We start from the raw sequence: 17,832 nt of genomic DNA, 5'->3' as shown, positions 1-17,832 counted from the left end.
TTATTGGAAAAAAATAAAAATGCTTAGATTCTGAGTTATTGATCCCGGTTCAAAAGTCACTTCTATGTAATCTAGAAAATATTGTGATCCTTCTAGGACATTTAATTTATGGAAAGTTGTATCTATTTTTGAAAAAAAATAAAAACTTTTAAATTATTTAATAATTATTATTAAAAAAGAATTATCAAAATAGATACAACTTTTTATAAATTAAATGTCCTAGAATGATCACAATATTTTCTAGATTACATAGAAGTGACTTTTGAACCGACTTCAATAACTCAGAATCTAAGTATTTTTATTTTTTTCCAATAACACATACAGAAATATATTAATTTTTCTTACAGCCGCGAAAAATCCGACCTGAAAATATTGATCCGGGTTATTTGTTACAGTCTTTCTAATAAATCAAATTATATTATATTCCATCTATTTTCAAAGAAATATATCCAACATTTCTAATATTTCAATAAAAAAAATAAAAAAATAAAACAAATTTCTGTTTTAAAAAAAAATGAGAATTAAAATTTCAGGCGTGAAAAATTTTCAGGAGTAGAGTATTTTTCAAATTATTGCTAAATTTTAGTTATTATTATTAAAATAATTTTTTAACAGGGTAAAAATAAAAATGTCGGCAAATATCGCTCCTCTCATTCGGTCAGAGTGACCTAACTTAACCAAAATATATAGCCGCCTCTCTCTCCTCCGGCGCCTCTCTCCACTGTCCGCCGTCGATTAATTTTCAAGCGCCTCCTCTCCACTGTCCGCCGTCGCCTCTCAAGCGGCTCCTCTCTACTATAAGATAGGCATTTTACAACATTGGCTAGTTCCCGTTCCAGGCGATAATGTTCCATTCGTCTCTCGGAAGTCTGAATCGCTCTGAGGCGGCTTAGCATAGGCGTTGGCGTGGAACAGGTTCAGCTTGGACATATCTACCATCCACAAAATTTCTTTCGAGCCTTCCCGCACTTGTCGCCATGAAGCGCCGCCAGAACTCCTCGAGCCAAGGCGGCAATGGCATGCCCTCCACCTCTGCCGCTGCCGAATCAGTCTCTACCTACGCTGCCTCGGCTGATTCTACCTCAAACTACGCTGCCGCCGCTTCTCTCGCCGGAAATATCCTAGCCAGCTTATCTCCAAATCTACCCTTGAACCTACTTCAGTTCCCTTTTCAAAACCCTAATGCTAATCTCACTTTTGCGCCCAATCCAGCCCTCCTCCTCCAAAACTCTGGCTTCTTGCCAAACCCTAACCCTTCTATTCACAACCCAAACCCCATCCCGAACACCATGCCTAACCCTAGAGAGAGTTCTAATGCACCAACAGCCACTTCACGGTCACAAAAGTGGTTGCTCAAGAAGGCGATTGACTTGACAAAGCAGGCGCACGAGGAGCTCTTGTCTGCTGGAGAGAACGTTTCTGGATATAAGGTGGCTCGGTACGTTCTTGCTTCATTAGGTGCCGATTCTTGGGACACTTTAGGAATTCAAATGAAAGATGTGGCGCCTCTCCAACAGATATTTCAAATCGAGGGCAGGGTTAGTTCTTCTTTTTGCCCCATTTGTATACAATATCCCCTACTTTAAAGTGTTCGAGTCTGGGCATTTTTAGTTTCTTAAGAATAGTACCTGTAAATGTTAAAGCCCTGGTACTGATGACGTACTTATTGCTACACAAAATTACATATTTTAAAAATGAAACTTATTTTTTTTATTTTTCAAATGCAATTTCTGTATTGTAAAAATTTACTGTTGCCTTTTTTACTTGGATAATTAAGAAACCAAGGCTTCTTGTACATCTGATCCTTATGCTAATATTTACCATCCAGCAGCTAGTAGTTAATGCAGATAGATAGTGTTGGTTCCTTTTAAATATTTTTCAACTTTTTTTTCTAATTATCACATTAGATTTTTGAACAAAGCCTGATTCACCCATTAACAGCGACCAAGCATAAACTTGCAATCATGAAGTCTATACTAATGGGTATTCTTTGTTGTCATTAACCAGGTTAGTGATTTTGTGAATTGCTTTGTGATGACTCGTGGCATAGTCACACTGTACGAGTTGGATGTAGAGATATGCAAAAATGAGGGTGTGGATCAGTTTGAAAATCTCATGCTGGGTCCTTTTCTTCGCCACCCAGCTGTCACTCGTTACTTCTTCCTCCCCCCTGATTGTCAGAAGCCTGTAAAAATAATCACAGAGAAAGTCATAACTTACCTAGGAGAGATTTTGGATGAACCTAACAGATGTCACCCGGTTATGCTTGATGAGCTCTTGACCTATATTGCAAAGAAGAAGAAGGTTGATAGGGTTGAGAAGCTTGGTGTACGTATTAAGGATCTGGGGTGCGTACAGATGCTGATCGTCCTTTTTTTCTCTTGTTGTCACAATGTAGTTTACTATTTTGTTTTGATTTTAAAGCAGTACTATATTTTCTTTGCAGTACCATTGAAAGGTATATTCGTGAGGTCAGAAGAGGAGAACAAGCGATTCTTCAGGAAGTGGCCAAGAAGTTCCATGGTACTAATACAGGGGGAAAATCAAGTGGTGATAGAAAACGGTCATCTAAAATTGAGAGGATGGCCAACTCTGAATCAACTGAAAAGTTTGCTGAAAGCAGTATGGAGATGAGAAAACGCAAAAGGCCGGGCAAGCGGGAAAGAGAAGTTACGAAGAAAGAAGATATTGACTCCTTAAAAGACAAAAACGATAACAGTCGATTTAGTTCAGAGAAAAAAGAGCTTGATAGCCGCTTCAGTTCTATTGCATCTGCCTTAAATACTGCCTTCAGTACCTTTAAAGGCAAGCACACCCGCTTTATTTCATCCGATGAAGGAACTGATGCTGACTGTAGCGACGAGGAAGAGAAAAACAGGATTGTGAATGTCGATTGGAATACTCGGAGCACCTGCCCATATCCTTCCACCACTGAAGAATTAGCTCGGCTTAGGTTGCAATCTGATCCAAAGCATAGACTTGGTAAGTCTGTGGGAAATGGAAGTGGCAAGAAAGAAAGGAAGAGAAAGGCTATGGAAGCGGAAGAGGAGAATGTGCTGTCGATGAAGTCCTCCAAAAGGAGGAGGATTCTTGCAACTGACAGTTCCAAGCATTTTAAATTGTGTAGGGAAGACCTAGAGAAGTTTATTGCAATCTGGAAAGAACCATGCCGGACACGCTCAATATCAGAGGTATGATCAAACTACTTTTTTAATTTAAACCGATGCTGATGTAGAAAGTTTCATTCCTCCTACTTACCAACCTAGACTTTAAATTCTTTTTATTCGAACCTCGCATAATGTGTGTTTTGTTCATGCAGGTTGTTGAATTGATGCAGACCGTCTACGATCTTCAGAATAAGGATCGTAAAAGGATGAAATGGCTTTTTTCTATATTCCCTTGTATTGGGTTGCTAAATGTTGCTGTGAGTTCACTTTCTTTTATTTATACTTGGTACATGTCACCTGATATTTTCTTTCTTTTAAACTTCTCAGGCATTACATGTTTTTGAGCGGTTGAGCAATTTTTTGCCTTACATTGATCTAATAATTCGTCTTTTCTTAGTACCATGTACCATTTAAAGTAACCATAGATTCATTGTGCTACTACTACACTTTTTTTATTGGGGTTCCATTTATATTTGTCCACAGATTCTATAATGTTATTAAGTGGGCATACCTAATAGAGTTATTCTTGTGGGTATAAGTGATTATGGTTATTTGCATTGTTATTAAATGCGGTTATATGCATATGCGTCTGCATTTTCGTTTGCGGTCCTCGGCTGCATAAAATCCGGTTATGCGGTTTAATTCGCTTGCTTCTTTTGAGGTGAGCTCTGTGAGTTGCTACAAAATGCTGACAGCCACAAGCTCACAAGGCCCACAACCCTTCCTAGCAATTGGCCCATGCCATGTTTCAAGTTATTTTCTGATAGCGTTTAAAGCCCTATTTCAAATTATTAATGGAGTGATTATTATCCTCAAAAAGAAAAATTGGCCCACGCCATGTGCGTTGACAGCCACAGCCATTCCTTTCTTCTTCTTTTTATTTCTTTATTTTGTGTTCCTTTTATTCTCCATTTTGAAATGTTTGGAGACGTCCATTTTTTATTTTTATTTTCTGATTTATATGCATGAACTATGAAGACATCTATTTTTTTTATATATATGGAGACACCACTACGTACCAAATCCGCATATATAAGTTTGCATTAAAATCCGCATATGCAGCTGCATACCGCATGAAAACCGCATTTAAAAACATTGGTTATTTGTGAGTTGTGACCTCTATCTACCTATCTTCTTTCAGTTGTCATGACTTATGTTAATGCTTTGTCAACTGGATAAACTGTATTTGATAGAGAGATGTGGTGTCCACATCTTTTTCTTTTTTGGTTGGATATTTTTGATGTCTTCAGTTTTTATATGGAGGAGAGTCTCTGCATTGATACCAATCTTGTTAATTATAGTCAAATGGAAATGATGCAGGTGAATGCCATTCGAAATGGTTCGTTGGATAGTCTCTATGATACAATGCATACCCTTGATGAAATTGAAGGTCTAGTTGTGAGTTCTGAGCCATCTGATGTGCTAATAGAGGTCGGACAATCAAATAAAGATAAAGAGGTCACTAGTCGTAAGTAGCTTCTTGTCCTCTAATCTTTTACATTTGGTTACTACCCTGCAAGAGTTGAAAACAATCTGGTCATTTCATATTTTTGTACATACCCAGATTTCTTAGTCGCTTAGCTTATACACTGTTTGGTTCATTTGGCCAGAAAAGTTAATTATATAGGTGGATAACTGATACTGTTATTTTGGGTTCTGTTCGGCACCAAGGCAACTAGTTACCACAGCTGTGTTAAAACTTATCTGAGAAATAAATTTTAGTTTTGTCATTTAACCTGAAAGCTGATGCACTTAATATTATGCAGAAGTCGCCCCTGAAGTTAGATTTAATATTGAAGAAATCATCAAGAAGATCACTCGTTATTTTGAGGCAAACAATTCTTGTTTGCAAAATGGGTCCTTATCTGTGAAGAATCTACTTGATTGTGCAGCATGGGTGTCAAGTCAGTTATCTGTCGATGAATTTACTGCTCTTGGTCATGGACATTTCATAGCTTTTTTGCAGCAGCATACACCTCTACTCCCTCCTAAGCTACGCAGCATTTTCAGTGAGGAAGTTGACAAGACTTGTTCCTCCCTTGTCTCCATGCATGAGTGCCAGCTAGGTTTGTTACTCTCTCAAGCAGGACCTGTCAAAAGAAAAACTGATCTTCTCATTCTACTGAGGGAACAATTTCCAACAATGAGCTTTCATATGTCAGGAAATGACCTCGATAAAATGGACTTTATTGATAACCCAAGTGGTGTCTTATTTTCCCATACGTTGTTACCTCAGCGTATGTATGGAGATGGCCAGAAATCTGAGTTTAGCTCGGTATCCTCAAGTGAGGTCGTGGAGCGTCTTCTAAAGGCACCTTTTCTCTCTGATTTGATGTCATGGTTGCATTGGGAACATGTATATGCTCCATCATTGGGTTCATTCTTTGACTGGTATCTGTCCCAGGGATGTATTGGGAATTTGGTATGCATTGCGACAAGGGATGGCCGGTTTATTCGGGTTGAACCATCAGCTACTGTCGACCAGTTCTTAGAGGCTTTTATTCAACTGTCGCCATACTTGGCTGCAGTGAAGCTGCTGTCTTTATTGTACCAGTATAGCAGTTCAAGCAACATGCCAGTGTCCCTTCTTAAGCTCTATGCTGAGAGGGCGGCTAGTGTTTTAGTAAGAGGCTCTGATGATTCAGCTCAAGCGAACACAACTACTTCTCAAGTAATTGCTGACAATGATTCAAGAGTTGGTGCTGTTGCCAGGTTTATACTCGAGTGCCTTGGTCACTTGCCGTCTGAATTCTGGGCTTTTGCAGCAGATATCCTTCTTTCTGGCCTGCAATCTGTGACCAAAGATATCTGTAGAGCCCTTTTGTGTGAGTGCATTACGAGCCGGCAGCGGTTCATGCTTCATGACCTTGGCCTGTCGCTTGGGTTTGCAGAGTTGGTTGAGGACTATCGTCAGTTCATTCTGACTGGTGGAGTTGGCTTCCTGAAGGAAGATCCTAGTTCATATGAAAAAAGTATATATAGTAATTCAAACAGGATCTCGAGTGTTGTGAGCAAGGCCCATGCAGTCAAATTGGGGTCGGCTTCAGGTTCTGTGGATCATAATGCACTTGATCCTATTGGTAATATGACACACTCTGAAGTCACGGTTGGTGAACCCCCTAAATCGGATAAGGCTCTTGTTGAAGCATCCACCTTCATAGAAACCATTCGCCGTGAGGAGTTTGGTCTCGACTCGAACCTGAGTGCAACTGAAAGTGGTTTGTTAAGAAAGCAGCATGATCGCCTTGGCAGAGCTCTCCATTGCCTTTCGCAGGAACTATATTCGCAGGATTCCCACCTCCTACTTGAGCTTGTAAGTCTCTATATTGATTCTTATCTGGTATTGCTTTCTCAAATTTTTGTTTTCATTTATTTAATCGATGATTTCTATTTATTTATTTTGCTGAAAGCCTAAAAGGGGAATCCAGGTCAGTTTCCTCCAGTTGAACTGATGTTTTGGTTACAAGTCTAGCTGCATTATAGCAATATCAAAAGCCTTTTGTGTCTATGCAGCTTTTCAATTAGGTTGTTAGTATCAATTTTATGTTGTGTTATTTAGGCAAACTGTCAAGTTCTTTTGTAAGCTGTGTTTTTTGCTTTTTTTTTTTTGTTAAATTGTATTCTTTTCTAAACTGTGTAGCTTTTCTTTCGTCCAATGAAATTTCTCACTCGGCTTTGTGCCAACTGACCTTCAAAAAAAAAAAAAAGCTGTTATGAGGAATTATTTTCACTCACCATCAATGGCAGATTTAAGTGAATTTTTGTATTTATGTATGAATTTGGGTATAATTTAGATGTTATGGTATTGTAAAATTGATCCCCATTCTCTCCAATTTTTTTTATATGGTTGACCCCCATTTGAACGTGTCCCACTGATTCACAACCAAAGTACCTAGTACTTGGGTTTCTCTTTGCTGAAATTTCTGTTTTGTGTTTCTCTGTATTTGTGACACTTCAAATGAGAAGTATGTCATCCTATTTATATGATTGACACCCATTTGTGTTTGACCCCCATTGTTCGAAAGTATGGCTCCTCCCCTGCTGACCATTGGAATCTTTCGTTTCTGAGAGTAGAATACTTTTAGTGTGATGTTTGATCTACTTTATTGCCATTTCAATACAGGTCCAAAATGCTGATGACAACATTTATCCTCAATCGGTGGAGCCTACTCTGGTATTCATCCTTCAGGAAACTGGTATAGTTGTTCTGAACAATGAGCTTGGATTCACTGCCACAAACATCAAGGCTCTCTGTGACGTAGGCAATTCAACCAAAAAGGGATCATCTGCTGGATATATTGGGAACAAGGGCATTGGATTCAAATCTGTTTTCCGGGTAAATATTTTTTGTTATTTTGCTACGCTTTTTCAGTTTAAATATTTGTAAGATCCTTTGTTTTGTGCAAGGATTCTCTTTGGGGATGTAAGAAACAAAGTGACTCAGTTTGTTACTAAATTTATTCTGTAGATATCACTTTTTATAAGTTACAGTACATAGGTTCAACTTGTGGTATCTATTTTCATTTGGGACGTCTTTCGTGGCAATAATGAATGCTGTAGCAGAATTCAGACAAATTATAGCTGAAATTTTTTCTGATGGTTTCTAATCTGTTTCTTTTTACAGGTCACTGATGCGCCAGAGATTCATTCTAATGGTTTTCACATCAAGTTTGACATTAGTGAGGGTCAGATAGGCTTTGTGCTTCCCACTGTGGTCCCACCTCGTGACACCAGCATTTTCAGCCGCTTGCTGCCTGCTGAAGATGACGGGATCATTGATCGCTCCCACTGGAATACATGCATAGTTCTCCCCTTCAGAAAAAATTCTGGTAAAGGTCAAACTGATGTGCTTATTCTGTCAATGTTTGCTGATCTCCATCCGTCGTTGCTTCTTTTCCTGCATCGAATCCAGTGTATCAAGTTCAAGAGCACGATTGATGGTGCTTATCGGGCCATGAGAAAGCAGTACATTGGTCATGGCATAGTTCGAGTTTCTGATGGGAATGACAAGATAAGCTGGATGGTTGTTAGCAAGAAGCTTTCTAGTGGTTTGATCCGTCCTGATGTGCAAGCAACAGAAATTGCCATGGCCTTCACTCTTGAAGAGGTTGCCTTGGACAAGTACCAGCCATCTCTGATTCATCAGCCAGTTTTTGCGTTTCTTCCTCTACGGAATTACGGGTTGAAATTCATTCTACAAGGGGACTTTGTCCTTCCTACTTCTAGAGAGGAAGTAGACAGCAATAGTGCTTGGAATCAGTGGCTCCTGTCCGAGTACCCTTCTCTCTTTCTTTCAGCTCTGGGTTCTTTTTCTAACCTCCCATGCTTTAGAGATCACCCTGGAAAGGCAGTGAGTGCTTTCATGAGCTTCGTCCCACTTGTAGGTGAGGTTCATGGTTTTTTTTCCGGCCTCCCTAATATGATCATCACCAAGCTGCGAACTGCATGTTGCATGATTTTGGATGGGCCAGGACCACAGCGATTATTACCTCCATGCCGTGTCCTGAGAGGCTGGAATGAGCAGGTTTGTTTGCTAATTCCTGACGTGTTGCTTGAGAAGTCTCTGGGTCTTGGTTATCTGTCCAGAGATATTGATTTGTCCGATCAGTTAGCAAGGGCTCTTGGTATTCGTGACCATGGACCTAGAATACTATATGATGCTGTGTCAGCACTGTTCAATAATAAAGATGTCCCTCAGGATTGGCTTGGGCTTGATTGGCTATCAGCCTGGCTAGTAACACTTCATTCGGCACTATTGGCCCATTCTTCTATGAGGCATTTTGATGACCCAGGTTTGGAAGGTGACATTTTAGATGGCCTGAGGAAAATCCCATTTATTCCCCTTTCAGATGGTTCGCGCTGCTCGGTTTCTGGAGGAAATATCTGGCTGCCCTGTGATGTCTCTGGTGGGGGATTTGAGAATCAGTATGGTGTGAAAGAATTCCCCCTACTTTATGCCAATCTTCACACTGTTAACCCTCTGCTTCTCAATGCCCTGAGTTCAAACAAATACCTTGCCCATGAGGGAAGAGCTGATGATCTGACAGAGATGCTTCTCAAAATTGGAGTACGGAAGCTCTCTGCCCATGAAATCATAAGAAGCCACATACTACCGGCTCTGTCTGAGAGTGTCGCAGGTTCTGACACAAAAAAGGAGCTCATGGTTGAGTATCTTGCGTATATAATGCTCCATTTTCAATCAGCATGTGCAATCTGTCCATCTCAAAAGGCAGAGATAATACTAGAACTTCGCAATAAGTTTGTGCTGCTTACAAATCTAGGTCATGTCTCCTTGACCAGCACACCAGTCCATTTTGGCAAGGAATATGGTGGAACTATTGATATGAAGAGGTTCATTGGCACAGATCTCAATTGGCATGAAGTTGATACAGCCTATCTGAAACATCCCAGCACCAAATGTTTATCAAGTGGATCACTTAAGTGGAGGGATTTTCTCAAGGAACTGGGTGTCACGGATTTCATTTCAGTAACTAGAATACAAAGAATTCTTCCTAATACCTCTGTTGTCACTGATTGGGTGTCAATGGAATTGGTTAGGATACTTTCCGTCCTTTCTACCAAGAAAAATAGGAGAGGTTCTATCTATCTTTTGGAGGTGCTTGATAAGCTTTGGGATGAAAATTACAGCGACAAGGCGCTTATTGGGGACGAGAAGGCTGGCGCTCCATCCTCTGTTGTTAAGAGTCTGCATGAGGTAAAATGGGTTGCTTCAAGCACAGACGAAGACCTTCACTATCCAAGAGATTTATTCTACGATTGTGCAGGTGTGCGCTCACTACTGGGTGCAAATGCGCCATATGCTTTGCCACAGGTTACTCTCTTTTCCTTTATTGTTGTACATCTCTTCTTCTACATGAGCTGATGAACATTCTTGATAGAGCACAGCAATTACTTAGCTTTAGCACAGCTGAATCTCATATGTAATTGCTAAATTCTGATTGCACAGGTTGCAAGCAAGTCACTCTTGAAGGAGGCTGGGTTTAAAACTGAAGTGTCACCTGTAGAGGCTTTGTCAATCCTCACCTCATGGGCGAAAACTCAGCTTCCTTTTAAAGCAAGGTAGCTCCCATAAGGTTTTCATGGTTTTTGTAAATAGGTTTGGACTAGCTTGTTGATCCGGAGGTAGAAAGTTTATCTTATTATCGTGGTGTGCATCCCTTCTGTTATCAACAAAGGTTTAAATCACAGATAGCAGGTTCATTGCTGTGGCCCTTTTTCGTAGCTGATAGTGAATCACGGGCATGTTTTTAAGGCGCTACCAGTTATCGCGAATATGATTGTTTCAAATTATAGCTATGTAGTTTATAGGCCATGGTTATTATAAAGACCTCAAAACAAAAAGTGTCATATCACAGTAGTAGCATTTTGAACATTTTTTCTATATACCAAAATAGAAATATAAAAGTTGAATCAATATTGCCTAACATTAATTATGAAAATTAAGCATCCAATTGCTTCGAAACTAAGTATTATAGTATTTTTAAATCCTCTATTATGTTTTTTTGAAATCCTCTACTATCTGCTAATGCTATGGCATTAAATAAGCCATAGAAATCTTGGTAGCAGCATAATGTCTTTCCAATATCTATAGCTAAAGTGGTTGCTATTTAAATCACTTGTTTTCAAGGATCGGATAGAATGGCAACTGTACATGATTTTCGATATTTTTTTTCCACTAGTTAGTTTTGGTTAAATCTGGCTTAGATACCAAAGATAAGCTATGTCCAGTGATAAATTGGAAAATCTGGCAATGCAGTTTTCTTTTTATTTATAGTGTGCATCCTTTCTGTTTTCAAGGACCAAATAGAATGGTATCCCTGAAGTTGTTAGTGGTTGCTGGATTTTTTGTAGTTTTTTTTTTTTTTTTTGGGTTTAGACATCAAGGATAAACCAAATCTAGTGAAAATGTGAAATATTAACCAACGCACTGTACTAGCAGTCCTGTATGGTTTTGATGGATTTTGCTCTTATTACTGGCCAGAACTACAATAAGAAGCAATTTTATGTTAAGTTGTAGTGTTTTTTTTGAGAAGATAAGTTGTAGTGTTGTACAATACAAAAATTATATGTGCTGCATTCTTGGTCTATTACAGTGTTGATCAAATGTCAAGGCTCTACAATTACATATCAGAGGGGATTTCAAATTCATTGCTGAGCTTAAATCAAAATTTCCTGGAAAGTCGTTTCATTTTTACCCCATTTCAAGGTTCGCTATCTAGCGAGGTCTGTCTTGGTGAAATGTTATCCCCTAAGGAGGCCTACTGGCTGGATCCCACTGGCTGTTTCGAGGTGACAAAAGAACTTAATATTGCAAAGAAGAGTAGGCGTTGCCCTTGTAAGATGCTGGCAGGGATTTATCCTGGACTGCATGACTTTTTTGTCACAAGATGTGGTGTACCAGAACTTCCTTCTTTCACAAAGTATGTAGACGTATTACTGGAGTTGTCAAGCATTGCTTTGGCCACAAAAGCATCTTACTTGGTAAAGCTCTCCCATTTTTTGTTTGGGTACATTAGTACAATATAATATCATGTAACTGCTGCTGTATTCTTGTTGAAAGTAGTTTTGTATAAACCGTACAAATTCTAATTCAAAAAGTACAATTTTCAGATGGTGCAAATGGCTGTATATTTATAGTTGAAGTGTTGAACTATTAATACAACAAAATATGAAACAAATTATTTGAGGTCCTTGAGGATTAACCTGAGAACAGTAACTGTAAGCCAAGTTAACCTAGAGGATTTTATGGAATACAAGTGTGGGGATACTTCTAAAAAAATGCATACAAGTTTTTCATTTTGGTACTGCTTTTGGCAGGTTGCTCGTGTTGTTATGAAATGGGTGAAGGACATAGAATCAAGAATTGCCAGGTATGATGATATTTTGAAGCTCAAGGAGTTACTTCACAAAGCAGAATACAAGGTGTTGCCAACTGTTAGAGGAACTTGGGTTTCCCTCCATGCATCTTTTGGTTTGACATGCTGGGTTGATGATGAAAAGCTCATCCAGCACTTCGACAATGTTCCAAGTGTCAACTTTTTGCAGCTTCCTGAACTTGAGAGTGGTACGAATGGAAATATTGCTTCCTTTATGCAATCTTTAGGCATCCCAGCTATTTCAAAGGTGTGTGTAGATATTATCTCTGAGCTTTTAGTACTTTTGTGTTCTTGATGAGCTGAAACTGTTTAGTAGATGGATTTTCTTTAATACTAGTTTCTTCATTACCTGTTCTTTCATTCCCTTGAAAGTTCTTTATTTTTACTTCATGTTGGCAACTCATTAAGACTTTATACTGCTAGCTTATAACCTAACTCCATAATCTCTTCGTTATCAAGGTATTAAACTGCTATGCTTGTACATATCATAATCAACATCAAATTAGCTTATATCCATAATTAAATATTTCTTGACCTTTCCTCTTGGAAATCCTTTTGTCTTTCTTGAGCAGGTAGTATCTCGTGAGGTGGTACACTATGGTTTGGTAAATGATGCACAGAAAGTTCGTCTGGTAAATTGGGCTCTCCCATATGTGCAAAGATATCTGTACAAGATTCATCCCCTTAAGTATGTTAGTTTCAAGGAACATGAGAAGGAAAAGCTTAGCCAGCTACAGGTTGTTATTGCAGGAAAATTATATTACAAGTATAGTCTTAATGGGTTAAACAGCACATCACAGGAACCTTTTGAAGCTTCTGCTATTTTAAAGGTTTTTCTTCTCTGTCATTTTTTCTTACTATTATAGTTGTTGTTAATTGTCGTTATTTTTGTTATATCTGTCATTGTTGCTCTTCTTGTTGTTTTACTCTTTATGTCCCTTTTCTTGAATATTATGTCTCTTTATTTTTTGAGGAATCTTTTACTCTTTGAAGTTATTCACATGCTACTTGTGTCAACATAAATCTATTTCCTGATAACATCAGGATTCTAGTGATCACCAGCATCGTAGCTCTTTTCCATTTTTTTTATTGCAAGTTCCTTGCTTGAGTTTCATGTTTTCTTGGCATTTCTTTTTCGTAGTTATTTGTAATTCATGGACTTCAAAATTTTATTCTTTTCAGAATATGTAGTCCTTGTGTTTTGATAATTGCAGGGATCATCTTTTGGCTGATTTTTTTATATTGAAGATGAGATGATAATTTTGTACGAGGGCTTGGACTCAGGTCCTTTTCTGTTGGTACTTGATTGTTTTTCGTTTGTCTAATGGACAGTAATTCGATGATTGTTTAGAACTTCAAAGTTCCATGATTTATATATATATATTTTCTTTATCTTTCATACTGTAACAGGAACTTCGATGAGGATTGAAGAGAAAATCTCTTCTTACAATCCTGTCTTACTAACATTTGGGAAATCTGGGCAAATGCCATTATTGGTCATTTTTGAAAACCTAGATCTTGTGAAGCAATCCTGTCTCACTACAATCCTCTTTCAAGTATCGAGTTTTCTCGAGCTTGAATTTGATCAATAATTTCTGTGTGAAGTTTTATGGGGTAAAAGACCAAATATATTTCCTTATCCAAAGAGCGAGTTTCCTTGAACAAGTACTTGAAGCTGTTTGTATCTCATTCTAGTTAGTAAAGATAACACAGCTTTTAGTGTTAGTCAGACCTTCCAGCCTGTTTGTGTTTTAATTGTGAGAATGTGGTTGCTGGTAGTGGTGGGATGAAGTTGATTTATCTTATGAATTTCAAGCAATTATAGTAAGCATCTGACAATTGCTGCATTGAATAATTTAAGTTAGTGCTAGGTCTTGACTCTGGAAGTAGTAGTCTAAGCACTGAACTCTGGGTCTGGTAAACTTGTTTCTGGTGAACCATGGATATGAGCAATCCAAATTATCTAACATAACACATTTATAGTGCAGGTACTTCAGTTGCCTTTATTCAGGTTAACTCCCTGCGAAGACCACAATGGCATTTATTGTATTGCTTTGTCCATGTTTCTTATTCAGTCCATCTCTTTGCAGGAAAACATTTTATACCTAACCCCTAGTGTGGATTCACATGCGATGTATCTGGAGCTGTCTCGGCTTTTCTTTGATGGTTTCACTAATCTGCAGTTTGCAAACTTCCTACACATGATCACAACCATGGCAGAGTCTGGTTCCTCCAATGAACAAATCGACTTCTTTCTAATAAACAGCCAGAACATGTCCAGGGTACTGGCAGATGACCCCATGTGGGTCCTCTCTCCCAAACTTAACCCTGTCATGAATCCCCTTCCTCTAGCCATCCACTATAATGCCCCTTCTGCGGTAAATGGAACCATCCAGTTGTCACCCAAAGATGATGATCAAGCAAAGGATGTACTCATTCCTATTGAGGTTGAGGCTGATTGGATAACTGACAAGGATTTGTCGTCAACTAGTGAACCAGAGCAGCCCCTTTCTAATGAACCCGGTGTAAGCTCTAGTCCTAATGTGCTAGCACTTAGTCCAAAAACTAACATGCCTGATGCTTCAGCTAATCAGCTGGGATCCATTGCCACCGTCTCAACAGCCAATGCTTCTAATAAAAGCCAAGTAGTTGTGGCAGCTGAAATAGATAGAAACCGATTCCGTAGGAGGAATGAGGAGAATGAACAGAACCTTCGTACCGGCAGGCTTGGTGAGATGGTGGCATACAAGTACTTCACTGAGCAGCTTGGGCCCGGCAGGGTTAGATGGGTTAATGAACTGTCTGAAACAGGACTGCCTTATGATATTGCGATAGACGGGGATCAGGAAGAAACAAAGGAGTTTGTGGAGGTAAAGGCGACATTGTATTCTAGGAAGGATTGGTTCAGCATAACCATGCGTGAGTGGCAGTTTGCATGTGAGAGGGGTGAGGCATTCACAATTGCACATGTGATTTTGATGGGATCGGGTAAGGCTAGTATTATTGTTCTGAAGAACCTATATAGTCTGATTCAGCAACATACCTTGCGGCTGGCGGTTTTCATGTCAGGGCTTCATAGAGACAGCTTAGCTGAGGCTGAGGGGGAGGGGGAGGTTTAGATTTTTAGACAGGGTGAATGGGTAAACTAGAGTGTTTTTAGGGCATAGATGTGCATATAGAGAGTTCTATTGTTTTAGTTCCTGTTAACAATTAAGCAGCTATTGGCAAGCAATTTTGTTTATTAGGTAGGGTTGGTTATTGTAAAACGTGACTCTTTCGTTCCCTAGGCAATTCCTGCTGTTCATCGTGAGTGTTATTTTTTGAGCTCTGCTGTGATAGTAATTTTTTGTACAGAAGTTTTGGGGAGGTCTTATGAAATAACGGGGATTGTTGTACTTGTACACTTGTACTAGGTCTGAGTTAAATTTGAAAATATTTTGGGACATTGTATTTGTGAAGTTCTTTCTCGCAATGAGGTGGTGGGGATGTTGTAGCTGTGATCAGTCTTCAACTACCAGGACAAATAAATTATCTTGTCTGCTCTGGTTAAAACTTGGATTGCACTCCAAACGGAATCAGAAGAGACCTTACTCTCCATTTTCAGAAAAAAAAGAAAGAATTATATCAAGCATGTTCAGCTGTGCTCAGAAAAAGAGTCACCGAATGTGGTTGCTTTATCAAAAGAGTGACAACCTCTTGACTTGTGAGGCAGCTGAAGCTCCTGTGGTCATGTTATTGCCAGTAGAAGCTATAAGTGGAGAGTCCAACAATATAGGCAGTTAGCTTAGAGGCGAAACGCCGAACTCAAATAAAAAACCCAAGGCTTTGCATTTTTTAGATAAATAGCATGAGGAATTCTTTATCTATTTTTTTTTTTTTTTTGTCTCAAAGGACCCGTAGGTCAGAATTTTCATTTAACTGATAAAGAGGTTACATGTAGATAAGCACATCATAGATCTGAGTCCCCAATATCTACCCGAAACTATTCCTAGCAAAATCCTTAGAAACTCGGAAACACAAGAAAGGTAAAACCTGCCAAATCCCACCCATTCTGTCTACCTAATTTAGCTAAACCATTGGCCAAATCGTTCTGACCTCTAGGAATATGCTTACAAGTCCAGTTCTTTGCTAGAGCCATCTCCATCCAGATATAGAGAATTTCTGAAGAAGCCCTCCAGTCAGCATTAACCGGTGGTGCTAAATCCATCACACAATCCACCAAAGGCTTGCAATCGGAAAGAAACAGGCAATTTGTGATGCCTTTGCTTTTTGCCAGATCAATCGCTTCCTTTAATGCTTGCGCCTCCACCTGAATGGCACAACAAGCTCTGACAGCAGATGATCTATACTCCACCAATTCTCCCTTTTGCAATAGCACAATGCCAAGACCTCCAGACCAACCTTGCACCCAAGAGCCATCAACTTTGCAAGAGAACACAAAATCCTGGTCACTTGGATCCTGGTGATACTGCCCCTTTGCACTTCCCCTTGTATTGCCCATCTCTCTCAAAGTTGACTCAAAGGAAATTGCATTGTAGTACCTCTGGAAATCTGCTAGGCATGCTCTTTTGCCTCCATAGGTCATGTCATTCCTGCAGCGCCATATAGCCCACAGTGAATTTGCATATTGAGTCCACTGCAGATCATTCAATAGAGTATAAAGATTTGTGAGGGCCATCGGGAAGGGTGTCGGTAAGGTATCAGATTTGAGAGCAAGGGGTCCTGAGAAGTGAAAGGCTCTAGAAATCTGACATTCATGTGCCATGTGATGTACACTCTCATCTTTTTCACCGCACATCTGACATAAAGGAGTAACTGATGGGAACCTCCTCTGTAAAATTCCAGCAAGGGGTAAACCTTCATGCATCATTTTCCAGAGGAACACTCTGACTCGTGGTGTGACACTGCCTTTGTGCCAGATTGCATGCCACATTTTCTTATCCCCCATCATCGGTAAACCCGAGTCACCTGTGAGCAGGGTGCAAACCTTCTTTACTGTCAACACCCCATTTGTATTATGTTTAAAGATCAGCCTATCTGGTCCTGCTGAACTGTTTGGAGGCTGAATTTCCTGCATGATATAAATTGTGTTGACATAGCCAAACAGATGCACTAGTTGGTTTGCATCCCAAGTGTCTGTTTCCTGCAAGCATAAATCCTTGACTTTGATAGAGCAGATAGAGTTTTGCTGTGATGAACAATTCAAAGCGCCTTGGAACCATGGTTGAGCAAGAGCAGTACAGGTTTCCCCATCTCCTATCTTCCAAGTCAGCCATGGTAAAAGTGTACCCCTTAAGCGCATGAGAGCCTTCCAGAATGGAGTACATCTTGTGGTCCTTTTACTGAGCCATAGTTCGCTCCTTGGTAAGTACTTTGCTCTGAGCACTTGTACCCATAGTGCCCCTGAGCCCGATGCCAACTTCCACAGGAACTTCAACAGTAAAGCATCATTAACAATACACAAATCAGTAAAACCAAGGCCCCCCATACCCTTTGGCCGCATGATCTTCTTCCAACTTATATACGCCATATATCTCGTGTGTTCTGCCTTACCCCAAAAAAAGCATCTAATGATAGCATTAATCTTTTGAATGACACCCTTGGGCATACTTGTGGTGGCCATGTAATAAATTGGCATGGCCTGTAAAACAGACTTAATCAGAACTATACGGCCGGCCTGGGACAACATATTACTCTTCCACGATTTTAGTCTGGAGGAGAATTTTGCAATTAGAAAGTCAAAGGACTCCCTATTTGTAGCAATTGGG

General features: G+C 39.5%; 1 protein-coding gene across 2 annotated transcripts; it reads left to right on the top strand.

Moving 5' to 3' along the window:
* Positions 1–677: 677 nt before the first annotated feature.
* LOC144576292 (protein NO VEIN-like) lies at positions 678–15,507 on the top strand. 2 transcript variants are annotated; one of them, XM_078326619.1, is made up of 13 exons: positions 678–1,538; positions 2,008–2,348; positions 2,447–3,191; positions 3,320–3,424; positions 4,488–4,635; positions 4,934–6,480; positions 7,291–7,503; positions 7,792–9,999; positions 10,135–10,247; positions 11,282–11,669; positions 12,006–12,311; positions 12,637–12,894; positions 13,475–14,053. In XM_078326619.1, the coding sequence occupies exons 1-13, from the start codon at positions 978–980 to the stop codon at positions 13,484–13,486; spliced, it is 6,945 nt and encodes a 2,314-aa protein (XP_078182745.1). In that variant the 5' UTR covers positions 678–977; the 3' UTR covers positions 13,487–14,053. The 2 variants fall into 2 exon arrangements, with proteins under 2 accessions (XP_078182745.1, XP_078182744.1); XM_078326618.1 differs by lacking the exon at positions 13,475–14,053 and adding an exon at positions 14,155–15,507 and having other exon boundaries at positions 713–1,538.
* The last annotated feature ends 2,325 nt before the right edge of the window (positions 15,508–17,832 follow it).

This window comes from Carex rostrata, chromosome 25 (assembly GCF_964058835.1).
Source record: "Carex rostrata chromosome 25, lpCarRost1.2, whole genome shotgun sequence".
In the NCBI taxonomy this organism is placed as follows: Eukaryota; Viridiplantae; Streptophyta; class Magnoliopsida; order Poales; family Cyperaceae; genus Carex; species Carex rostrata.
This window is presented reverse-complemented; position numbering and strand designations above follow the sequence as displayed.